The sequence below is a fragment of the Danio aesculapii genome, chromosome 20 (assembly GCF_903798145.1).
Source record: "Danio aesculapii chromosome 20, fDanAes4.1, whole genome shotgun sequence".
Lineage (NCBI taxonomy): Eukaryota > Metazoa > Chordata > Actinopteri > Cypriniformes > Danionidae > Danio > Danio aesculapii.
In genome coordinates this window covers 32,054,468-32,082,267 of record NC_079454.1, presented here as the reverse complement: position 1 = coordinate 32,082,267, position 27,800 = coordinate 32,054,468, and the positions used below count along the sequence as shown (strand labels likewise).

The 27,800-nt window shown below is 34.5% G+C and overlaps 1 protein-coding gene across 12 annotated transcripts in view; it reads right to left on the bottom strand.

Moving 5' to 3' along the window:
- otofa (otoferlin a) overlaps nucleotides 1-27,800 on the bottom strand; it is a 130,262-nt gene that overhangs the window by 69,936 nt on the left and 32,526 nt on the right. For all 12 annotated transcript variants that reach the window (XM_056481186.1, XM_056481187.1, XM_056481191.1 and 9 more), the window contains exon 4: nucleotides 19,286-19,385. In XM_056481186.1, the coding sequence (XP_056337161.1) occupies nucleotides 19,286-19,385 (100 nt within the window). The remainder of the gene's footprint in view (nucleotides 1-19,285; nucleotides 19,386-27,800) is intronic.

Genomic DNA, 27,800 nt, shown 5'->3' with positions numbered 1-27,800 from the left:
AAAACACTTCATCAAATATGTTTTTTAAGCGTTTTGAATTAGAGAAACATGAGGCGTGACCCTGTAAACCACCTTAATAAAGTACAACTTAGCCCTACCTACAGTATGCCATTATACAACTTTATACAACCACATACTATACTTATATACAAACACATATGCGCGCACACACACACACACACGCACACACACACACACACACACACACACACGCACACACACACACACACAGCAGTGGCCAGCCATTGCTTCTAGGACCTCAGTTGTGGTTATTGAAGGTAGATGAAAGCTCTGTTCATTGACTTCCCTCACCTTCAGTCTCTTTGGATTACAAGTTCAACTCTCTAACCATTAGCACATAACCGTACTATGTATGACATTGTTTATGCACAGAAGCTCTTTTTTAATTATTAACAAGAAAATTATATATATATTATGGGAAAAGAAAGGAGTTTTAAAAAGGGATTGGCAATAAAGCACTTTGATTTCCATTTCATACCAACTACTTAATGGGTAAAGAGTGGCAATAACTGTGGCAACAAAATTGTGGTTAAAATGGACAAAAAGGCTTTACTAAACACGTCTCGAGTCAGAGAGAAACCATCACGTGTTGATTAGTTATCATCAGAAAACAAGGCTTTCGGTCAGCACTACAGCACATCATCAGGACAAAGACAAGTGAAGGTAGGACCAGGTTTCTTTGTATAGCTAAAAACACATAATAAAAAGAAATGTGTATTTTTTATGTTAACTTCAACTAGCTGATTGTTAAAGTTGACAGACTGGTTACTTGCAGCTAAGAAAAGAAATGTGAATGGTGAATTTTCTTAAAGAGTTTCCTAAAAAATGGTTTAAAATAGATCAAATGAATGCACAATTAATCAAAATAAATGCTAGGCACAACACAGCGTTTTGTGATTATCAAAAGACTGTAATTTGTGGAAAGCATGTACTGTAGTCTGTTGTCCTGAATGTTTCAATGAGATTCACCACATTTGCATGAATTTGATCATTTTAATAGATTTTTAACATAATCTATATACTTCTGTAAATTTGATTGATCTTTTTATGAGTTTTATTACTAGGTTATAATCATTATCGGTTAATTTATTATTTTCCATTTTTAAATTAAACATTTACTTGTTTGCATGTGTTTTTTTATTTATTAATATTTCTATGGCAGTTTGTTATTTATTACTTCTAGTTAAAATAACTTTAAATTAGTTTCTGGCATATGTTATTATTATTTTATTTCAGAAACCAATTAAGTTTCAGCTAACCATAGAATCAGAATCAGAATCAGATAGAGCTTTATTGCCAGGTATGTTCACACATACGAGGAATTTGTTTTCGTGACAGAGCTTCTACAGTGCAACAGGATAACAGAGACAGGACAAAAAACAGATAATAAATATATTTTAAAAAACTACAAGTAAGTAGTGAATGCTTTGAATGTTGTTACTAACCATTTTTTATGGAAGGGAAAATGGTTGTCCGTGCATGGTCTAAAAGGGCTGTCCTTATACTCTTAATGAGTTATGGGTGTGTTTTGGGCGTAACGCGCATTGAACTAATCAGTGTCTCATCTCATCTCATTCCCTTTATGATTGAGTAGCAGTTGTGCCATAGCAGATTTACTATTTACTTGGCGGACTTTGTAAGCAGAACAACTGAATGCGTCAGTAGCAAGAAAACAGATCTGCTCCCGCATGAGGTTAAAGTGCGCAAGCAGACAATCTTTAGAACGAGGGGAAGAATGCGTACATGAGAAGAGGTGCCTTTTTTATTTAAACGTAGACATAATACTTTTGTACATTTTAATCCTTTAATATTTCATTTTTGAAGATATTTCTGTGCTACTGTGTGTGTAAAATGCAAAGTGTGACTATGACTATGACTAACTTGCTCTTGAAATAACAACAAAAAAACTGTGCCACTGATATTAGGCATAGCTTGACATTTAAGCTGGAATTTAAAAAAAGCATCACATTTTTTTCCTATTTTTTGTTTGTACTTAATTTATACACTTTAAGTTTTTATTTTTGATCTTCTAAGCCTAGTCTAGAACGGTAATGAATACCTATATACTGCAATCTTTGGACAGGGTTGTTATTATTATTAGGCTATGTGTAATTTAATTTATTACTTTAAACCATCCCGGCCAACATTTGTTTGTGAAAATACAGCAGATCGAGGGGGGGTGGGGTGGGGGATTGGGGGTTGTCATGTCTAGGTGTCAGCGATGAGGTGTCTGAATAACACAGCTAAGTACCTGTCCTATGCACTGGGTTACGGGCAGCCGCTACGATCGAATACTATACCAAAGTCGGAGATCCGGGGGTTTTATAGATTGTACGAAAGAGTTGATGAAGGGGGGAAATTACGGGAGGTTTCCAGGAGTAATAACAAAATGGGAGGGTGGCAGGAGATGGGTCTGAAATACGAGAGACTCCCAGGAAAAACAGGAGTGTTGGCAGGTATGTTTAAAATGATAAAGCATTTATAACTTTTGACTTCATTCACATTTTTATTATTAATTATGAGCTTATAGGATATTATAGATTAGTTACATATATATATATATATATATATATATATATATATATATATATATATATATATATATATATATATATATATATATATATATATATATATATATATATATATATATATATATATATATATATATATACACAACTATTTGTTATAGCTTAATAACTTAGCATGTTTACATGATATTTAAACAAAAGAGCACTGTATTGATGCTTACATCCAAAAAGATACAGGTATGTTTGATGGGGTCTCCAGGAATGTGTTTGGAAAACACTTCTGTAGAAGAACCACTTCTGGGTTCTTAAAAATCCTTTTAGAATAGGTTTCCTGAAAAAAATCATGAATTATTGTTCATTAGTAAGGAGTTTGAACACACACACCCAGAGCAGCCATTGCTTAGAGCATAGGTTTTGGCCATTGAAGGTGGAAAAATGTTCTGTTCATTCACCTTCAGTCTCTTAGGACTTCAAGTTCAACTCTCTAATCATTATCCCACAACTGCCCCATGTATGTATAATTAAATCACTGTATGTAAGATAAAACTGATCTGTTTTTATAATGTCAAACTGCAGGTCTGGCGTCTATTGGAGACAAGATTACAAAACAAAGGTGAAGGAGAAACTGGTTTCACAACAGGAACTTCAAAGACCTCCAACAATGACATCTAAAAGTGATCTTCAAAACATCACAGCTGAGGGCAAAATTTCCAAGACTTCAAACTCAAAAAACAATGATGTCATTACAGATTTTTTAACTGGAGAGGTTGTCTATGTTTTCATTATCTCTAGCATTGAAATTCCACTGCTCTGCTTGGCTATTTCTGCTGTTTACACTCTCATTAAATCTAAGCAGGCTACACCAGTTTTTGTCATAAATCTTTTAATTTTAGATCTCATACAGGTTGTTATGACCTTACTCTTAATCATTTGTTCAGATAGCCTGCACCTCATTTTTGCTGCCATCATGTTATGTGTAGCTTGGTCAAGTTTTTATTTCATGACCTGCATAGCAATAGAAAGATACGTTATGATCGCTCATCCTATTTGGCACAGGTCTCATCGATCCATCAAATGTCTAATGTGTACTTCACTCATCTGTTGGCTTCTACCAGGTTTAAATTTTGGATTTGGGGCTGCAAAGATCGGGACGTATGTCTTACCCCTCCTATCGCTCATCTTATACGCAGTGATCATTGCATGTTTTGTGGGTGCATGCAGGTCTCTTTTTCAGTCACCATCTCTCACTCCTATAAAAAAGCAGTTAGTTCTGGCTCCTCTGTTCTTTGTGCTGATGAGTTACACATTTCTAACCATCCCTATGAATATTATGTTTTTTTATCTAAATCATGTGGATGATTCTGCACAGAGTCTGGCAAGTTTCACCATAGTACTTTATTTGTTAAACCCGCTTGTTGACTGTTTGTTGTATGTGTTCATGAGGAGTGACACGGATAACATCATCAGGATGCCTCACTGCTGCTCCAAAATCAAGAGAAACCAGGATGAAACACAACACACGATATCTACTGATGTACAGAGCGATCGTGTGTGAAAGTCTCGTGAAAGAACATATTCATTAATGTACAGGGCTTCATTCACTAATGTTTCATTGATCTCAAATAGCTTATTACAGCATATGCTCAAGACATATATTGTGTAGCGTGATTCGATAAGTGAAAAGATGCAAGTTCTGTAAATGTGTTTGTATTATTGTGCTTTGTAAAAGGAATTGAAAAATATGCATCAGTATGTCAGCATGGTAATAATACTTGAAAATTGAACAAATGGATCTTAGAGAGAATTTATTAATAGAGAAATAAAAAAAGATTTAAAAATCTTCTTTTTTTTCCTCCCAGACTCATTCACTAACTACCAATATTAAATATTTATGATTCAGCTAGCAATAGATATTACACTTAAAAATGTTTATATATATTATTATTATCCAGCCAAAAGTGATTTACCAGTGATTCCATATGCTGGGAATGAGTTTTCAGAAAGAGACTGAGAAGTGATAATGTGAAGTGATAATAACTCAGATTTTTCAAGTTACAAAGATGGCCTAAAAAAGATTGTGCTTAATGTTTTACTGTTTAAGTTCCATTTGCAAGCAGGGATCTGCCAAAATACATACTCATTCATTCATTTTCTTTTCGGCTTAGTCCCTTTATTAATCTGGGGTCACCACAGCGGAATGAACCGCCAACTGATCCAGCATATTTTTTATACAGCAAATGCCTTTCCTACTGCAACCCATCACTAGGAAACATCCACACTCTAAAAAACATTGAGTTATCTATTCAACACATTGGTTGAGTTAAAAATATAACTGGTGCTTTGTTGAGTTATTTTTAACCTTTATTGGTGTCACGATCACCAGCGATCAAACTCCCAAGATCACTGGATCCCACACACATTCACCTGGACTACAAATTATGGACTACATATTCAGTCATGCCACACACACACACCTGCTCCAAGTCTCCACTGATTAGACTCCCACAGCTGATGCAGCTTCTGGACTGATTACACACACTACTTTAACAGCACACACACTCACTTTCTTGCCGATTCTTGTTATCTGTATAGTGACATTTCAATGCGTTCTCCTAGTCTTGTTTTCCTGTGTTTTGACCCTAGTCTTGTTTAAACTTTTGTCCCTGTTTGCCGCCTGCCTTCCGACCTCTTGCCTGAAACCTCAGTTGTCTGTGTCACTCCTCGTGTTACAATTGGGTTTTTAATTAATAACTCGAGTAGTTTGGTTAAATATTTGGTGCTCTGTTGGATTATTTTTAACCTTAGCTGGTTTATTTAATTAATTTAACTCAACCAGTTAGGTTAAAAATTTTGAATTTCAACAGTAAACTGATTTAACTGACACAGAACAGCTGTATTATTATGCATACTTAATGTTGTTTTTGCGTTATAAAGTTTATTTAAGCTCAAACCCAATAATGTTGTTATTTTTTTATCAAATTACCTCTCCGTGTCATTTTTATTATTACAGTTTCACGCAAGCAGCAACCTCCCGCTCGCCCTCTTGAAGCTAAAATGGAAGTAACTGAAACTGCAATTCATCAAAATTCCGCTAGTCCTGGCTCCATAATAGCAGATTTCTATTGAGCCCAATGTTAAAATGGCCAACTTTACAGCTGAAAAACAAGTGTTTACAGCCTGGTACAAAGAACGATTTTAGTTCATATAGCTAATATTACCCTTCATGACAACCGTGAGGGGGGGTGAATTTTTTTTTTATAACTCATAATTTTGTTTTTATAAAGTTATATTAAGTCTGCATAATTAAGGGCGTTGCCACTTCAGTGACAGCTAGGTCTCGCTGGTCGCCGCCTCATCACCTCAGCTGATTCCGGCTGATTAGCTGCTGAACTCGGCATATACATCCTATTTTTGTTTTGTTTTATGTGGCTGTACACAGTCAATAGCCTTTTGGGATTATTTCCCACAATTATCAGATAATATGGCATGCTGTGTACTAAATTGTGCTCACAAATCATTAATGTGGCCTCCATTTCCCAGGTGAGTGAAATACTTGTATATCATATCTATACATGTATTTGTTTTGTTTAAGATAAATTATAATTTATCATTTTTTTAGACATATAATGTACTCCAGAATCTGACAGACGGATTAGCTGTTGGCCCTTAAAACGGTCATCTGAAACGTTGTCATACAGTGTGCTTGGATTTCATAAATAGCCTTGCATTTACTGACACAGACTATATTTGAAGTGTTTGGAAGTAATTTGTGTTTTCCTCCTGTAGAAAAACGTTAGATGACCAATGCTTAGTAGCCTTAATGTGTTACAACAGTGTTTTTAAAAGTCTAAACGCTTGATGTTTGTATTGTAGTATACAACCAAGCACATGTGGTCAGAACACAAAGGAGTTGCAGGTAATTAAGTATTAAGCGTTTCTCCAACAGAAAAGCCTGTCTAAGCAGGCGTCTGTAGCTCCGCTGACGCTCCGCCTCTTTGCCCTTGTTTGGTATCCCCTAGTCGGTGCGATGACGCGCGAACAAAATGACGACGGTTGGCCACGCCTACTTGTAGCTTCTTTTGCGTTCTTCAGAAACCTATGGGTGGCGTCATGGATACTACGTCCATATCTTTCACAGAGCCGATCTATATTACATGGATAAAAACACTTAAATGGAACTTAAAATGTAATGGAAATAAACCATTTTCAATATTTTGGAAAACTGTATGCTATTTATTTACACAGTCATAATTATAAAATTAATAGTACTAGTAATAGTAGCAATAATAATAGCAGAATGGAAAAAATACATTTAATCAAAATAACCCAATGCATTTATATTATATAACACAATGCACTGGGTTAAAATAACCCATAGTTGGGAAGGTGCTATAACAACCTATAGTTGGGTTATATGTTGGAGTATTTTTAACCCAAGTATTTTAACTGAGCATACACACACATTCACACACAGACAATTTACAGTAGCTTACCTAATTCACCTACCACATGTCTTTGGACTGTGGGGGAAACCTGAGCACCCGGAGGAAACCCATGCGAACGCGGGGGGAACATGCAAACTCCACACAGAAATACCAACTGACCCAGCTGAGGTGCGAACCAGCGACTGTGAGGCGATCGTGCTATCTACTGCGCCACTGTGACGCCCAAAATACATTCTATAAATACAATTTAGACTTTAAGGGTATCCAAACATCTGTTTTTATGAAAAGTGTCTTTTGAACACTTAGTGTCTAACAGTGAGCTAGATCTGCTGGTTTCAGACTGTCAACTGACTATTTTCCTGCATCACTGCTGGTCGCTATCATGGATTTCATCGCTATCACACGGTAGTATGAACCCTTGGTGTTCAAATATATACTTTTATAAACTTGATATTTTTATAATTATCGCTATCATTATTTAAGATACAGATCAATATATCTAATTTTCCCATTTTTTATAGGGCAGACTTTAATAAATATAAATTAAATATGAAATAATATAAATCGTATTAATAATGTAACTTGTACACATTGCCTTTAATTATATAATGCTTACTTGTTTTAAATGCTTAGTTGGCAAAATGTGAACACAACCACAAGCTTTTTAATTTTTTTATTAAGAAGAACATTATATAAATTATGGGAAAAGGAAGGAGTTTTAAAAGGGATTGGCAATAAAGCACTTTGATTTCCATTTCATACCAACTAATGAATGGATAAAGGAGTGGCAATAACTGTGGGAACAATATTGTGGCTAAAATGGACAAAAAGGCTTTACTAAACACGTCTTGAGTCAGTGAAAAACATGCACGTGTTGATTAGTTATCATCAGAAAACAAGGCTTTCGGTCAGCACTACAGCACATCATCAGGACAAGTACAAGTAAAAGTAGGACCAGGTTTCTTTGTACAGCTAAAAAGACATAATAAAAGAAATTAACAGTTTTTGTGGAGAAATGTTATGCTTGAATTTTTATTTACTGTATAATGTGTATTGTTTGTTTTATTGTGTAAAGATTAGCGGAAAAGCCAACAGAGCTTCACATGCAACTAAGAAAAAAATGTGAATGGTAAATTTTCTTAAAGAGTTTCCTAAAAAATGGTTTAAATTAGATGAAATGAGGTTGCACAATTAATAAAAATATATACTAAACACAACACAGTGTTTTGTGATTATCAAAAGACTGTAATTTGCAGAAAACAAATGTTTCGATGAAATTCACCATATTTGCATAAATTTGACATTTTAATGGAAGCAGATTTTAACATTATCTATATACTTCTGTAGTTTTTATTCATGTATGAGTATTTTTGTTTATTATTATTTTATTTTATTACTATGTTATAATCAATATCATTTTTTTTTATTTTTCCTTTTTTTAATTAAAGATTTACCTGTTCCTATGTGTTTTTAGCAATAATTATTTCTTTGGTAGTTTGTTATTTTAGTACCTCCAGTTAGAATTATTTTAAATTAGATTTTTTTCTGCCATATGTTATTATTATGTTATTTCAGAAAACAATTACGTTTTAGCTAACCATGATAACAACATTCAGAATTACTAGTAACTAGTAATAAATAATATTAACAACAATAAATATTAAGTAATAATGGCAATTTGTGTAAAGTTTATCTATTTAATGGTGTCCAAATCAAATTTTGCTTTTTTAAGGTCAGGGAAAATGGTTGTCAGTGCATGGTCTAAAAGGGTGGTCCTTATACTCTTAATTAGTTATGGGTGTGTTTTTTTGGTGTAACGTGTTACGTATTTAAGTTATTAAGATATTAATTCGATTAAATGTAACAATCAGTGAGTCTCTAAGGATGCTGGATGAAAATGAGAAGACACAACTGCTAGTTAAGTGCAACAAAAAGTAAGTATTTATTAAACAAAGAATGCCATGAATTAAAATGCAATTTTAAACAATCGAATTAAACGAAAAACAAGAGTGTTGCCAAAACAAAGAATTAATTATAACAAAACGATCTAAATAAACCCTAACCCACTAAACTAACTAACCAAAGAAAAATGCAGAAACAAAACCATAATCTTCAGCATGTCACTTAACTAAACTTCATAACTACTCCAAAACATAATTACACATGTTGCAACGTCTCCATAAACTAACTAACAAATAGAGATACTATGCTGCTCAAATTACTAGAGTTCTCATAAAGTACACACTGTTAGCCATTGGCAAAACAAGAGCTATTAATCCAACTCCTATAAAGATCATTCAACTTCTCAATAGATAGTAAATTGAGCTGCACAAGCTTATCTAATAAGTCGATCATTTAATCGAGAGAAACTAGACAATACAGCAACAGCAACCAAACTAAACTAAACACAAATGAACAGGCTGGCTGACACAACTGAGGAGTCTGGCTGTTAACCAAGCGCTCCTAGAGACGAGCTAAAGCGCACAACTTTTACACTTTGTGGACCAGCTGCTGATTGGTGCGCTGATTGCGTCATGATGGTGTTTGACAGCTTTTTCGACCAATGGTTGCACACCTAAAACAGGACAAGATACAAAGCGGAAGAGAGAGAAGAGAACGCAAAACAGAAAACAAACAGCAAAACACCACAAAACCTACGTGAACCGTGACACATGCATTAAACTTATCAGAGTCTCATCTCATCCCATTCCCTTTTTTAAGTGAGTTGTAGTTGTGCCATGGCAGATTTGCTATTTACATGGTGGACTTTAAAAGCAAAAAAAAACTGAATGCGTTAGTAGCGAGGAAACGGATCTGCACGTGCCTGAACTTAAAGTGCGCAAGCAGACCATCTACAGAACTAGCCAGATTCCAACAAAATCCACTGAGGGAAAGAAGCTGTGCATGGGAGGAAGTAGTTTTTTTTATATTTATGTAGACAATAACAATCTTTTACATTTTAATTCTTTAATATTTCCTATTTAACAATATTTCAGAGCTGCTGTGCATCCCTGCTTGTGTAATAAGCAATGTGTAGACCCAATTAGATCCAATTAACTTGCACCTGAAATAACAACACAAAAACGTTTTGATCCTCTAAGCCTTGTCTGGAGTGGTAATGAATACCTATATTTTGTCAGCACAGGGTTGTAGAAATTTCATTATCACTGTCATTATGAGGCTGTAACGTTGTAATTTTTTTATTTTATATATTACAATGAGAAAATGGCGGTCAGTGTTGCCAGATACAAGGCAAGGCACGTTTATTTATATAGCACATTTCATACACAATGATAATTTAAAGTGCTTTATATAAAAAAGAATAAAAGAAACAAGAAAATAAAAATGATTAAAAGCAGGGCTTGACATTAACTTTTTTGATCACCAGCCACTGTGGCTCGTAGCTTTTACAACATTACTAGCCACTCGCCATTTTCACTAGCCACAATTTTGTTGTTAGGAAAATATATTTTATATGCATAAATATGACTTTGACATGCTAAAATGACTTGATTTAGAATTTGTGTTATGTCCACATGCCTCCTCATTCATTTCACCTTTTGTGTGAACTTGCTTAATGAGCATGAGCAAATGGTTCATGGTTTCATAGTGTCCTATTACAATTAGTTTTTATTTCACATGACTTTTCAGAGCTCAGAATTAAGGATTTATCAATTTTATCTCTGACCACACTAAACATAAATAAATAATTATTTCTTAGGCACAAATTTTAAATGTGTCAAAACAAACAAAATATAGCTGTATACTATAATAAAAAAAAATTGACATTTAAAAATTTTTTATTGCCATGTATTTAAAATATGCACAGTAATCTGTCCTGGCTAAAGATCTCAGATCACCAGTTAACTACACATAAATGGGAAGTTAATATCCTATTAAAGCAATGTAAAAAATTATAATTAAACCATATTAACAAAAAATAACTGTAAGCAAAAAAAAAGGCAGGTGACTAACATAGCATGAGTGATAATAAAAGGATGATCATACGCACATGATTAACGTTAGGCCAATTATTAATCTGTTCAAATAATGGTTAAAGCAATAGCAACCAGTGCTGCTTACAAAAGGACAAATCTGGAGCTCTTGAAAGCAGCAAGACTGTGGGTGCATGAGTTTAACTTTTTGTCTAGTCTATTTGAAAGAGAACCGATCACATCAGTTGCGTTTCTAGGCAAAGTTGCTTCAAGCTAGGAAACAGGAGCACGCAAGTGTTTTAAACAGTCGCGCGCATCACATCAGCTGTTGGCGCGGGTGATCATCCTCTCATTTGGTATTCACCTGCTTTCTCTTTTGCTCGTGCGTTATTTTTGTCAGTCATGCTGCTTCTCGATTCTAAGATCGCATTTGCACCCATATTGAGCCATCCTTATTGTCAAACCCTGCTTTTAAGAAAACTCCTTATTAAAAATTACTTTCAACCAGCCAATGGCTAGTGATGGTGTCTGTCTAACCCGCCACAGCTAAAATCTACCCGCATTTGGCGGGTTGGCGGGTGTTAATGTAATTATTAAAATAATAAAAATGATTAAAACAGATAAAAACATTAAAATGTGCTAAAACAGATTATAAAAGAATGAAAAAGAATAAAAATATATATTTTTTATTCTAATAAGTTCAGCCAAGTAAAACTTTAGTTATGCCCACACATTCAACTCAAAATATTAAGTTGTAATAGCTAATTGGCGCAATCATTTTTTACAGTGGTTTTAGTTCCGTGGGTTTCCTCCGGGTGCTCTGGTTTCCCCCACAGTCCAAAAACATGTGGTATAGGTGTATTGGTTAGGCTAAATTGTTCGTAGTGTATGAGTGTGAATGAGTGTGCATGGGTGTTTCCCATTGATGGGTTGTGGCTAGAAGGGCATCCTCTGTAAGTTTCAAAAGTTTCACGGTTCATTCCGCTGTGGCGACCCCGGATTAACAAAGGGACTAAGACGAAAAGAAAATGAATGAATGAATATATATATATATATATATATATATATATATATATATATATATATATATATATATATATATATATATATATATATATATATACAGTATATATATATATACAGTATATATATATATATATATATATATATATATATATATATATATATATATATATATATATATATATATATATATATATATACAGGTATATATACAGTATATATATATATATATACTTTACATGAAAAGTGTCCTTTGAACACTTACAGTGTCTAAAATTGAGCTAGATCTTCAGATTGCCAACTGACTATTTTCCTGCATCACTGCTGGTCGCTATTATGCATTCACGATGGTATGAACCCTTGGTGATTAAATATATACTTTTATAAAATTATTTTTATAATTATCATTGTTATTATTTAAGATACAGATCAATATATAAAATTTTCTCATTATTTAAAGGGCAGACACACTTTAATTAATCTAAAATTAAATATGAAATAATATAAATCTTATTGATAACATAACTTGAAGACATTGTCTTTAATTGCTTGTTTTAATTGCTTAGTTGGCAAAATGTGAACACCGGTTGAAACAATAGTTAAAAAAACAAGACCTTTTTACACAGAAAGTTAAATGGATTTGATGTTTACGCGTGCTCTCAAGAGCCTACAAGTTCGACTCTCTAACCATTAGCACACAACCGCCCCATGTATGACGGATATGTACACAACCTCAAGCTTTTTTCATTAAGAAGAACATTATATAAATTATGGGAAAAGGAAGCAGTTTTAAAAAGGGATTGGCAATAAAGCACTTTGATATTCATTTCATACCAACTACTGAATGGATGAGGGAGTGGCAATGACTGCGGCCACAAATTTGTGGTTAAAATGGACAAAAAGGCTTTACTAAACACGTCTTGAGTCAGAGAGAAACCATCACGTGTTGATTAGTTATCATCAGAAAACAAGGCTTTCGGTCAGCACTACAGCACATCATCAGGACAAAGACAAATGAAGGTAGGTCCAGGTTTATTTGTACAGCTAAAAAAAAACTTACTGTAATAAAAAGAAATGAACAGCTTTGTGGACAAATGTTTATGCTTGAATTTTTATTTACTGTATAATGTGTATTGTTTGTTTTATTGTGTAAAGATTAGCTGAAAAGCCAACAGAGCTTCATATGCAACGAGGAAAAAAATGTGAATGATGAATTTTCTTAAAGTTTCCAAAAAAAAAAGGGTTTAAAATAGAAGAAATGAGGTTGCACAATTAATCAAAATATATGCTAAACACAACACAGCGTTTTAACTTGTTTGTATGTGTTTTTTGTAATTATTATTTCTATGGTAAGTTGTTAAAACAGGAAGAAACTGCACTACTGACTACAGGACAGAGGCATAGCTTGACCTTTGAGCTAGAAATTAACAAAGCATCACATTATTAAAAAAAAAAATTATGTTTGTACTTTTTCCTTGATACACTTTAAGTCTAGATTTTTGATCTTCTAAGCCTAGTCTAAAGTGGTATATTTTGTAATATCAGGACAGAGTTGTTAGTATTATTAGGCTTATCTGATATCTGTTATTTTATTTATTACTTTAAAGTGATAAGGTATTTAATAACTTTTGTTTTTGTTCACATTTTCATTATTAATTGTGAACTTATAGGAATAAAATAGATTAGTTACATTTGGTTAACTATTTGTTAGGTTATAGCTTAATGACATAGCTTAATGACTGCATCCAAAACGATACGGGTATGTTAGATGAAGGAGACAAGCAAAAAGTGCAGTGCAGGGTCTCCAGGAAATTGTTTGGGAATCACCTCTGTAAAAGAAGCACTTCAGTGTTCTTAAAAATCTTTTTAGCATAGTTTTCCTGCAAAAATCATCAAATTCTTATTGTGAAGAGTAGTTATTTTTGTCAAGTATTTATTGTTCAGATTTGCTTATCAGAAATTGGACTTCTGCATCTGACAGAACACACACACACACACACACACACACACACACACACACACACACAGAGTAGCCATTGCGTAGAGCACAGGTTGTGGCTATTGAAGGTGGAGGAAGGCTCTATTCATTCACTCCCCTCGCCTTCAGTCTCTTTGGATTGCAAGGTTAACTCTCTAAAGATTATTCCAAAACTGCCCCATGTACATATAATTAAATCAGTGTATATTAGATTAAAACTATCTGTTTTTATAATGTCAAACTGCAGGTCTGGCGACTATTGGTGGAGACAAGACTACCAGACAAATGTGAAGGAGAAACCTCAAAGACCTCCAACAATGACATCTAAAAGTGATCTTCAAAACATCACAGCTGAGGGCAAAATTTCCAACACTTCAAACTCAAAAAACAATGACATCATTACAGATTTTTAACTGGAGAGCATGTCTTCATTTTCATTATCTCTAGCATTGAAATTCCACTGCTCTTTTTGGCTATTTTTGAGGTTTGCGCTCTTATCAAATCTAAGCATGCTATACCAGTTTTTGTCATAAATCTGCTCATTTCAGATCTCATAGAAATTGTTATGATCTTAAGCTTTACCATTCCTTCAGATTGGCTCTTCCTCATTTTTTTGCGCATCATAATATGGGCAGTCTGGGCAGGTTTGTATATCATGATCTGCATAGCAATAGAAAGACGTTATGATCGCTCATCCTATTTGGCACAGGTCTCATCGATCCATCAAATGTCTAATGTGTACTTCACTTATCTGTTGGCTTCTACCAGGTAAATTTTTTATAGTTGGGACTGCAGAGACCGTGTCATATCCCATGCCCCTTATAACACTCATCTTATACACAGTGATAATTGTATGTGTTGTGGGTGCATGCAGGTCTCTTTCTCAGTCACCATCTCTCACTCCTATAAACAAGCAGTTGGTTCTGGCTCCTCTGTTCTTTGTGCTGATGAGTTACATGTTTCTAACCATCCCTATTAATATTATGTTTTTTTTATATAAGTAATGTGGATGATTCTGTAAACAGTCTGGCAAATTTTACTGATTTGTTTTTAATTGTTAAACCCGCTGGTTGACTGTTTGTTGTATGTTTTTATGAGGAGTGACTTGGAGAACATCATCAGGATGCCCCACTGCTGCTCCAGACTCAAGAGAAACCAGAGTGAAACACAACACATGATATGTACAGTGCGATCGTGTGTGAAAAAAACATTCACTAATGTCTCATAGATCCCAAATTCGTTTATATGCTCAAGACATATAGTGTTCCAAGAGGGGGGGGGGGGGGGGGGATTCTTCAAGATGAAGATGACTAAAGGTAAGATGCTTTGGTTATTTATACTGAGTTAGGAATCGTCTGATTGGTGGTTGGTACATTACCTTGGCTTGGGGCCAGCCGTGTCAATCATAAGCACGTGATCCTCTCGAAATTAGTTTATAAATAAACTTCATGTAGTGTGATTCAATAAGTGAAAAGAAGCATTTTCTGTAAATGTGTTTGTATAATTGTGCTTTGTAAAGAGGATTGGAAAAGAATTCTTCAGTATGTCAGCATGGTTATAATACTTGAAAATTGAGCAAATGAATCTTAGAGAGAATTTATTAACAGAGAAAAAAAAAAAGATTAAAAAAAACTTTTTTTCCCTTCCAGACTCATTCAGTAATTGCCTATATGAAATATTTTTGATCCATGGCATATCAGTAAGCAACAGATATTACACTTTAAAAATACAGTGATTCCATATGCTGGAAATGAGTTTATAAAGAAAACTCTGGGAGATTGTTAAGTGATAATAACTCAGATTCTTAATCCTGCCAAATGTAATGGTGTTTGTTTCTTACCAAATATATTCTCAGGTTAAAGGCAACATGGTTTATAGGGTAAACAAGTTCAATTTTGACTTCATGTTGGCTATGTCCAGTGTGCAAATTATACTGACCATAGAGGGGTCTGCTTTTTTCAGTAGTTTGTGTATGCATATGATAACGATTGGATTCTGACCAACAGTAATATCCGATGTGCTACTTCAAAAGACATTCATTTCTCAAAGATGACCTATTACTGATATAAAATGGTGAATTTTGCTAAATGGCGACATATTTAGCCGGCAGCTAGCTCTCTGCAACTCTCACATGGTCACCCACTGAAGCTAAGCAGGGTTGTGCCCGGTCAGTACCTGGATGAGAGACCACATGGGAAAGCTAGGTTGCTGCCAGAAGTGGTGTTAGTGAGACCAGCAGGGGATGCTCAACCTGCGGTCTGTGTGGGTCCTAACGCCCCAGTATATTGATGGGGACTCAATACTGCACAGTGAGCGTCTTCCGGATGAGACATTAAACTGAGGTCCTAATTCTTTGTGGTCATTAAAATCCCAGGCTGTCCTTAAAAAAAATAGGGGTTTAACCCTGGCATCCTGGCCAAATTTGCCCACTGGCCTCCTATCCATCCCCATATCATAATTAGCTTCATCACTCTGTCTCCTCTCCACCAATCAGGTGTGTGGTGTGCGGTCTGGCGCAATATGGCTGCTGTCACGTCATCCAGGTGGATGCTGCACACTGGTGATGGATGAGGAGATTCCCCACAAAAAATGTGTAAAGTGCTTCGAGTGTCCAGAAAAGCGCTATATAAATGTAGGGAATTATTATTATTTGTATTATTATTATTTTTATTTGCAGGATGCAACAACTTCCATTTGCAAGCATAAGGATCTGTCAAAATACATACTATAAATCCAATTTTCGACTTTAAGGCTATACAAACATCTGTTTTTACAAGAAAAGTGTCCTTTGAACACTTATAGTGTCTAACAGTAAGCTGTTAGTTTCAGACTGCCAACTAAATATTTCCTGCATCACTGCTGGTCGCTATCATGCATTCACAATAGCATGAGCCCTTGGTTTTCAAAATGTATACTTTTATGAACTTGTTAATTTTATAAGTATGATTATTATTAATAAGATACAGATCAATGCATATAATTGTCCTATTATTTAAAGGCAGGCACCCTTTAATTAATAAGAAATTAAATATGAAATACCATAAATCTTATTAAAGTGGCAATATGTACAAATTGGCTTTAATTGCTTACTTGTTTTAATTGCTTTGTTGGCAAAATGTGAACACAGCTTGAAACAATAGTTTAAAACAAGACTTCTTTGCACAGAAAATAAAATGGATTTGAAGTTTGCGTGTGCTCTCAAGAGCCTAGCCCTGTTTTGTGACCCATGACATTAATGCTAACAATGTACAGGATAATGCTGTAAAAGTTACTGTGAATAAATTTTAACTTAAGCTTCACAAGCTAAAGAAAGCTGAAGATAGGTAGAAGGATAAGGTTTAGGGTTAGGTGTATATGTGAGGTGTAAGTGAGTTACAGTAAGTGTTAAGGCTAAGGTGATGCTAACCCATGTGGCAGTATCAGTCTGAGCGCATCAGTTACCCTTTCCTTCTCACATGTACAATCTCATTAGAAGGAACAAGGAACAATTTAACCTCTGTCCAGCCTATCCTGTCAACTGGCTGATGGTCACTTCTCAGGGTACATGTCTTACAAAAAGGAGAATCTGAGCCCTGCTGAGGCTTTACTTAGATATGACCCCCGCTTTAATTAACAAAGACAAATGTGAAGCTGGGCTAGACGGGGGCTCGGTGGTCAGCACTGTCGCTTCACTGCAAGAAGGTCGCTGGTTTGAGCCTCGGTTGGGCCAGTTGGCATTTCTGTGTGGAGTTTGCATGTTCTTCCCATGTTCATGTGGATTTCTTCCAGGTTTCCCCCAGAGTCCAAACACATGCGCTATAGGCGAATTAGATGAACTAAATGTATGAATGTGAGAGTGTAAGGGTGTTTCCCAGTAATGGGTTGCGGCTGGAAGGGCATCCGCTGCGTAAAACATCTGCTGGAATAGTTGATAAATAAGGTACTAAGACAAAGAAAAATTAATGAATTAATGAATGTCTTATATCAACAGCACACTGGTTTATAGTATATTAACAGTATTAAGGAGCACAATTGGTCAATTAGAGACTAAGCAAGTATAATAGAGCAAATAGTATGATTTTTAAGACAAAAATCTGGAGTTGGTCTAAAGTCAATAGTGTACGTTTTTTATTATTATTTAGAGAGCGGGTTTAGTGCTTCAACCTCGCGAACAAGCAGATCCATTTCTTCGCCAGTAAAGCATTTTGTTTTTTCTGCCTACAAAGTCTACCATGTAAACAGTTCCATGACTGCAACTTACTCTTAAAGGGAATGGCAAATAAGACTCACACTCACAGTAACACTCACAACAAAGCTTTAACTCATTAAGAGAATAGGGACAACACATTTAGAGATTGCGCTGGACACAAAGCCCTTTTTCCAATCCTTAAAATAGCAAAAATGGATTTGGACTAGCCTCAAGATTTTTAAAATAGACCTCTACATGTGTATGAATTTAAAAAATTGAGTGAAAAACTACAGATGGTGCTCTGTGGCACAACAGGAATTTGAACACTGTCCTGAGTCTAGGCATGGGACGATAACCGTTTTCAAGGTATGCCGTGGTTTGGAAAAGTCAAAGTTTTAAAACCGCCAACATTTTCTGTAATGCCGTTCCTAAGGTATGTGTAAGCTTTTTTTATTTACATTTTTTGTTAGTTTTTTAGGACAACAGTATTTTCAGCAGAAAAAAATATCCAAAGAGGCTGTTTTAATTTGTATAGAAATCTGTGTTTTTGAAACTAAAGAAGACAGCAGAAGTCAATTAATCATTTTAATTATTTAGCCTGACATGTTTCCTGCTCCAAAATATTAGAAAAGTTTCAAAAAATAAATTATATTGTATTCAAAGGGGAAAACGTTTTTATTTTGTTATCCAGACATTTACAGATATTATATTTTAGATCAGTGATCACAATACCGTGATACCATGAAACCGTGATATTTTTATCCAAGTTTATCATACCATGAGAATCTTATACCGACCCATGCCTACCTGAGTCATAGCTGGGCACTATGAAAAGACACTAAACAGTCCCACTGACGTGCGAACACTTATAGAAAACAGGTTTTTAAAGATGTGTTGTGCTTCTTGTCTACTCAACTTACAGTAACACAAAAAGATGAGCAGAAGCCCTATAGAGATCAACCTGCATATGAAAGTGGATGCTAGAGAGAGAATAAAATCTGAATCATGCCCTATAGGCTCTGCGTAGACATGTAACCATGACAACAACTTTTCAATGTGCAAGTTGTGCAAAACTAGACGCTGCGGAGAAATATGTGAATGGATGTTTTTGTACGGCTGAAAAACAGCATTTCTGGGCTGTCAGAGCAGAACAAAACAAGCACAAAAACTTCCTCATGTCTCACCCGTATTGCTGTGTTATTGTCGTCAATGAGAGTGTCAGACACCTCCAGGTGACCCTCCTCCACCACCTTCTGAAGAACCATGCGGAAAGTGCCGATTAACCTGTAAACGCAAAAAAGATCATTCAGACAGTTGTTAAATAACAATCTTCTCTCACGTTGGTTTGGCTCAGTGTGCACTGAGCTTATAAGGGTCGTGTGTTTTTTGTGAAGAGGAAGTGACAGCTTTAAAGACGAAGTGAAAAACAGCAACACTGAAATTATGTGAAATTTATTTTCTCCTAAAATATGGCGCCTTAGGCCCCGTTTACACTAATACATTTCAGTTTTAAAACGCATAAGTTTTGCTACTGTTACGGCGTCTGTCCACACTACCCTGATTGGGGCTTTTTCCTCAATATTAGGCTTGTGGACAAAGTTCAGTCTTGCATCCTTTCCTTGTAAGTTCAGACTTAGCAAGTTTGATATGGAAAACAAACTCCCGAGGACACGTCAGATAAATCTTCAAATGGATATTATGACGTCATTCTCATCGCCCTGGCTTCACTGTTTCACAATCTTAACAATAAAAAAAAAACATGATTTAAGGAACTGCCTATTTTCATTTTGATATTAGCAACTTAACAGACACCAGAGATGCTAAGGTATAGTTACACATTTTACATATCATATCACTTATCTTTGCACTCAGCCAAAATGCATTACCTTAGAACAAGTAATAGATTCAAAAGACCAAAGAGTCGTTACATATAGACAAGATAAATTAAATATCAGGTTTAACAACCATAGTGAGATGAAATCCAGCAGAAGATCCTTGGTGAACCGTCAGACGAGTGTGGCTCTCTTCTGGGCAGGTGTGCTCAAAGCACCCGCTGACTGCCTGGGGCAAACGCATGCCAGAGTGTGTGTGTGGTCACGTGATGTGCGTTTTTAGCGGTGAAGCGTGGACTGAGAGCTGTTCAGAAACGCTAGGTGAAATGCCAGTGTGGATCTTTTCATTCTCAAACGCTGTTTTAAATTTAAAACGTGTTAGTGTAAACGGGGCATTAGAATGTGCCCAGAACCTTCAGCTAAAAATACAGACCGCTTATTACACAATGTGTGTCTCTTTAAATGCAAATGAGCTGCTCCTCCCCAACCCCTTTTCCAGAAGAGGGAGGTGCCAGCTTGTGCATCAAATAAGCTGACAACAATAAACAAGCAAAAAAAAACTAATTTCAACTCTAACTTTCACTCGAAGAAGTGTTTTTTGACTATTTATTTGATTAAATTGTGTTTCTGATACCACTCTAAAAAAATGTGTTTATTTTTTATTTTTTGTTTAAATGATACCTTATAAGCAAAAGGTTAATCAGGCAATTGTGATGCCAGTTAAATAATTAAAGTCTTGTCATTATAAACTCCTGTGAACGAGTGTAAAAACATCTTTCACATCAAATGCACATAAGGTTATGTCAAAAGTACACAAAAAACACAATATGAATTTTTTTATTATTTTCTTTGAATGTTAACAGTTGGGGATCAGTTTATTAGATATGTGAAACTGCATCTCTCAAACATGCTGATAAAACACTGCTAAACCAAAACAAACAGACCATTGATATGAATTATTTACTTTCTAGAGACTGTGACATACAGTCCCCTAAAGAACATCAGGAGACATGTTAGAGTTTACTGTATGTACAGTTCTTATATAGAAAATAATCACACTTTTAACAACAACATTAAGCAGCTATGAAAGTAGATGATTCAGCATGACAGCAATAATAACATATAAACAATCTTTTTCATATTATTATTATTATATTTATTTATTATTATCATCACATGTTTAAAAAAGGCACAGTTGAATTTTTTAGCATCATTACTTCACAGCCACATAATCGTTCAGAAATGCTGGTTTGGTGCTCAAGAAACTTTATTATTATTATTATGAAAAAGAAGAAGAAGAAAATGAAGATTTTTTAAATCTTCTAAAATCGGTCATACAGTATATAATTTAATGTATATCATTTTATGTCATATATAAAGTTTTAAAAAATGATTTAAATTTGCTTGTGACCATAATGTCTACCCTTTAGTTTAGATGCACATCTTTGCTCTGATTGTTAACTTAAGACTGTGTCAGGCACTGAACCAAAGTAATCAGGAATTCTGGAATGACCATTTAAATGTCACATGTAGTAAGGTAACCCATGCTCTCTCATCTATTACTGCATCACTGTCTAGAAGAGTCAATCCATGTAGACAAGTGAAGTTAAAAAACATCAATCTATTTTAACGCCAAACAGTTTTAGCACCCGCCTCTGAGCTACAGCTACAGCTACAGCTTTACTGGAATGTGAAATGGCACCATTGTTCAGCCAGAGGGACTCGATATAAGAGACAATTGTGATTGATATGTGCCCAGTTCACTGGAGAAATGATGACTTTGTGACTGTCTGTGAACTGTATGCGTCCACGGGTGAATAATTCACTGATCCTGGATCAGGTTCTGGCTCCCGATCAACGTTTCTAAAGGCCCCACATACATTATTGATCCTCTGAACAAACAACAGACAATTGACTTTCATCTGCTCCATAATTTACTGCGTCCCGCCTTGTCAAGTCACTAGTCTTTTGTTGGAGAGATCAGAACTGGAGAATTCAGTCCTTTTGGCTAACTGTGTGTGTGTGTGTGTGTGTGTGTGTGTGTGTGTGCGTGCGTGCGTGCGTGCGTGCATGCGTGCATGCGTGCGTGTGTGTGTGTGCGCAAGTGATCATATCATGCATGCAGAGATGATATCAGCTGTAGGGCTGCACGATATATGGTCACACTTTACATTAAGGTTCATCAGTTAATGTTAATTAATGCATTTACTAACATGAACAAACAATCAACAATACATTTACTTCAGTATTTGTTCATGTTAGTTAACATTAGTTAATGAAAATACAGTTGTTCATTGTTAGTTCATGTTAACTCACTGTGCATTAACTAATGTTAACAAGCATGGACTTGGATGTTAATAATGCATTAGTAAATGTTCAATTATGATTAATAAATGCTGTTCAAGGGTTGTTCATGATTAGTTCATGTTAGTAAAGGCATTAACTAAGGAACCTTATTGTAAAGAGTTACCCGATATATTGTTTCAGCATTGATGTCACAATGTGCGCATCCGCAATAATCACATTTTAGAATCTGTAATGTCAAGTCAGGATTATATTTCTGTATACGATGAAGACAATGGTGATATTTCACATTTGACTGTTGAAGATTCCAAGAAAACTATAAATACTGTGTGTCTTTGCTACACCCTATTTATCAATGTTTGTAGTTGGTTTATTATATGTTATACAGATACACTTTCCCTATCCCAAACAGATCAAAATCATGAATTCTTTCCAAATATTGGCATTCACTCATTTAGTGAAAGTACAATCCAAATCGCAATATGTATCATTGAAAAATAAAATCGCAATGTCAGTTTTGGCCAATGCATACTATTATTTTTCATGAGTCCAACACCCAGCTGTGCAATAAAACAATGAAGTATTCAATCTTTTGCTATTGTTGTTAAATGGAGAAAACATTTTACAAGTAACTTTTATTCTAAATCTAGGACCTTATACCTGAAACTAAAAATTACCATTTTAATGTTTTAATTTTTTATTATTCAAAGGACCAAATTCTGACTGGTGAAAGTTGAATGCACAGGTCAGTTTGTTTCATGTTTCCTATTTCCTATTTCTATTTTTTTCTAAGGTAATACAATTGTATTTTAAACATAGGTATTTAGTCATTATTCAGTATTTATTTTCTTATTCTAAAGGAAATATTTTGGTACATTAAAACGTGTGGTTATGATGACCACCCGACAAGCTAATCCAGGTAAAACTTAAAATGTCCAGGTAAAACTTAAAATAGACCTGCTTAAAATGTCACTAAATTAAATAGAAAATGAAGCGAATAACTTTAAAAGATCCACATTTTGGGAAAAAAGGACCACCCCTTTCACCATACTGGCTACGGGCCTGCATAATCAGTTCTATCAAGCAGTTTATTAAAAAAAATGATAATTTGCAGTTATTTGTAGGCTAGATTACTATTCTTTAATTTCCTTTTTCAAAAAATGTTTTAAACTGAAACCATGGGCTTAGTGATTAATGAAACTTAACTAAATGTCTACCAGTATTTTGAGTAAAAAAAAGCAGGCAAAACAGAAATAGTCTGGAATGTGAGCTTTCTGTTGTCTGATGATGTTTACACAGCCACAAACCCACAGATGATCTGACACTCTAAATAAATGACTGCCATTCTAAGTAATGTTTAATGTCTCTGATTCTTTCACTCCATCAATGTATCATCAGGAGCAATTTCAACAGTTGCAATCACAATATGTTGAGGTTTTCTTGTTGTTATGTCTATAAATGCAGAATGATTTCAAATTCAAAGAGACAAGAAAATCTATACAGTACATGTCGTTTACATCCACTATTCTAATAAAAATGGACAACATATTAAAGCGTCTTTGGTGTTTCCCGATTTTCTATAAAACTAAATTGGAAATAGATGGTGTGTGATGTCATTAGCATGGCGACACACGACACGGACCATGTTACTAGTTAAAATTGTATAATTCTCTGAATTTGAACATACTTTGAAACAATGTAAGCACATGCGTAAGCAAAATATATAACACTCTTCTAGTGGTTATTGGATATTTAAAATAAATAAATATTATGTAGCGTGCCTTTAAAGTACTACTCTAAAGTTTTTGTGGTAAATATGAAGAGTTTTAGGTTACTGTCCCAGTGACATTATTGTACCCCTAAAAGTACAATTCTGTTGCATATATTTTTCTAAGAATGTAAAGCATGAAATATACAGTACAGAATGTCCATTTATTTGAAATGATGGCTACTCCCACAGGAATTAGTTTTGTTTTGCCTGTGTAAGTGGAAAACGGCTGATCTTGTAAAAATTACATTGTATTTGACTGGAACCAAATGAAATTTCAGTTACTACATATTTTCATTCATGTTTTCTCAAGCAACTCAAACTGGCTGAAAACATATCTTTCACTTTTTGTTGGATGTACTTTGAAAATAAACATTACTTGGCAACATACTTGAGTAAATTATTTAAAGTGAATATTTAGTTTATACACTATTTGCTTACCCATGTTTGACAAACCTTACAAAAAACATTGTACGTATGCATGATGTGTGGAAACATATATGTGTGTAAACAAGTGGAAAATACTTTCAAAAATGCAGATGCCAAGGTGTTTCTTTATTTTCTTTCTATTCTTTCTTTCTTTCTTTCTTTCTTTCTTTCTTTCTTTTTTTATTTATTTATTTAATGTTTACTGCTATTGTGAAGGCTAGTAACTTCACAATTACTAGTAACAAAACTTGATATCCAGTATACCATCGATATTGAAGGGGACACTGAGCCGTTCCTCTGTTGAAAACATGAAAAAATAACTAACTCCAGGTATGTATTTAATACAGAGGAACTGCCAAGCAAGACATTTCACTTCGTTAGCGAGTAAAATAATATCTAGCCGGGCTGAAGCTGGAATGTGAAGGTTTTTTTGCATATTTGCAGCATTTGTCATGAGTGCTGAATCAAATTCTACTGTTCACTCCGGCACAGCTCACCCTTTCAGTTATTCCACCTAATTAAATGCAAGACTCCTGATATACATAAACGTCACATTACACCCAATTCAAAACCAGCGCTTCTTTTAAACCAAACTAACTCCCCAATGCTTTTTTTAACCCAGTGACTATTTAAAACACATACTGCATATACTAATGTTGAAATGTTTTTAGCATTTGTTTTTCATTTTATATATTTTTAAGACTTTTAAATATCTCTTATGCTCACCAGTGCTGCATTTACTTGATTAATAATACAGCAACATCAGTATTATTGTGTTACATTACAACAATTTCAAGTGTTGTATTCACCTTATTCTTCACATACGAGCGGGTGCAGCCATTTGAATCTTTTTGGCTTGAGACTTCTGGTCTGCTGCACTTCCATTCATTTTTTTGACATTAAAAACAACTCATTATGCTGCTTGATGTTGCAAACTAATATTTTCTTATTATTTTATTCTGCTCTATCTGTATTGTCATGAACACACTTGTTTGTAGAGCAAATTTGTTGTAGAGCAAACTTGTTTGTAGAGTTTGTAGAGGTTGTAGTTTGATCTTTTTTGCCGTTTATTATCCCTAGTAATTTTTCCCATAGGCAACTGAATTGAAAGTTCTAAAACAATCTAAAAAACGAGCGCACTTCCATATTGAAGAACAAGGTCAATACAAAAGAATGAAACGACAGAAGAAAATTCAGTACACTCTCAAGCATCAAAATCCCCCCCAAAAAAACACCTGCAAGATTGAGTGACAAGAAGTTTACTGACAAAAAAGACTGACAATCAATATAATGGGATGCTTCAAATGTAAATGAAGGATAGGAGAGGAGTTGGCTTTCCCGCATTCCCACCTGGTGAAGTGTGGAGCCTATTGTCTTTGTTTCCAGCATCAAAGTATTTGTGGTATCTCAAATCTTACAGTTTTCATTATAATAGGGCCATTACAAAATGTAAAATAATATATTATGCCTTAGTTATTATGATTAAAGCAATGTTTTATATTTATTTTGAAATAATAACAATAATAATAATAATAATAATAATAATAATAATAACAATAATAATAATAATAATAATAATAATAATAATAATAATAATAATAATAATAATAATAATAATAACAATAATAACAATAATAATAATAATAATAATAATAATAATAATAATAATAAATTATACATGGCAACTCTGTAATAAAGTTAGATATACATATGTTCGGCCCACTGCCCTCAATCAAGTTTGGTTTTTGCCCTTCATAAGAAAAAGTTTGGGCACCCCTGGTATAATGCAATAAATTCTTGTGATGGCAAAAACTCAATATAATATGCTGATTTGGTGCTCTCTGATTTTCAAGAAAGTTTAATAAATTGAAATTTCAAAAGAACATAATTTACTTAAAATATAATACACTTAAAATACAATGTATTTCCTGTCACATTTAGTCAATTAATGCATTCTCTCTAAATAAAAATATGAATTTCTTTCATTAGCAAAAGAAACTATCGATATTTTCCATATGCTTTTTTTCTAATATTGACTTTAACTGCATGATGACATCCCATTAATTTCACCACATCCATCAGCAACGTCACCACCTGGTGGCCAATTGGCCAAGAATCAACAGCCACAGTGTTCAATAAATCACCATTAATTCTCAATTACTGTCTGATCCTCTCCAAGGCTTAGAAATCTCCATCTCTAATGTATAACCCTAAAGACTGACATGAGGTAGATAGAGTTTCTGAGCTATACATCGATCTGCACTGACACATTGCTCTCACACCTGCTGTTCAGAGTTTGCAAAGGCCTGGATATCACATGCTGCCCATCAATAAGGTCAAATGCGTAATGCATAGGATGGATAGAAATTACATCTGTAAATAACAAACAAATAGCTAATGAGCTGCACGGGTGACACATGTCATGGTGCTGTTTGAATTATTCAGCGGATGCTCTTCTCATACATTGTGATCTATTCACAGGTGTCACAGAGACCACAAAAGATGAAGTCAAAACAATGCCTATGATAACACGAAACATAGATTGCACACCACAATTCAATTAAAACTTAATAGTCAAATTTTGATACTCGACGGCTGTTTGTTTACTTTAGTTGTGCTCACATAGCCAGAACGGTTGAGAAAGAAATCAACTTAAATAGGAAGAGTTTAGATTCACTGACGTGAGAGCAACAGGGAATATGTTTACGCTACTGCAATCTCTCATCCAAAAGTCTACTGCATTCTGGTGAAACAGCCAGAAGTTAACCTTATATACACTTGTAGCACACACTCACACTGACGTCTGCTCTAGCAGGAGTGTCACACCTTGGCAGGACTGAATTCTCAGCTGGTAATGACTGTCAGTGAAACCAGCGACTCTGGAGGAAGACAACGGATGGAAAACACACAGAGCCACAGAAAACCATAGGAAAACGAGAACATTTCACAAACATTTCAAATACTGACGGGTACAAGTACAGAAAAAATAAAATAAAATAAACTATATCTAAACAGATCTAGAAAATGCTGTAAGAGGAACCGATAAGGTGGACCTCCTTATTTTGCCTTCTCTCTCATTCATGCATTGGTAATTTAATAAAGTTAATTAGAAATATATCTAGAATAAGATGAAGATATATGATTTATATTTGAGGGATTTATTGATCTTTGTATTGATTTTTTATACTGTAAAAAGATAGATATTTTTACACAGGAGCAACAGTTTCTCTTGACAAACAATCAGAAGCTGAATGGCCACCGATGCAGTGGAAGTCCCATCTCTGAAATCATTAAAACACAATTTCAACTAGGTACCATCCTTATAAATAAATGATATATTTGAAATCTTACATTCTAGGCTGAAAA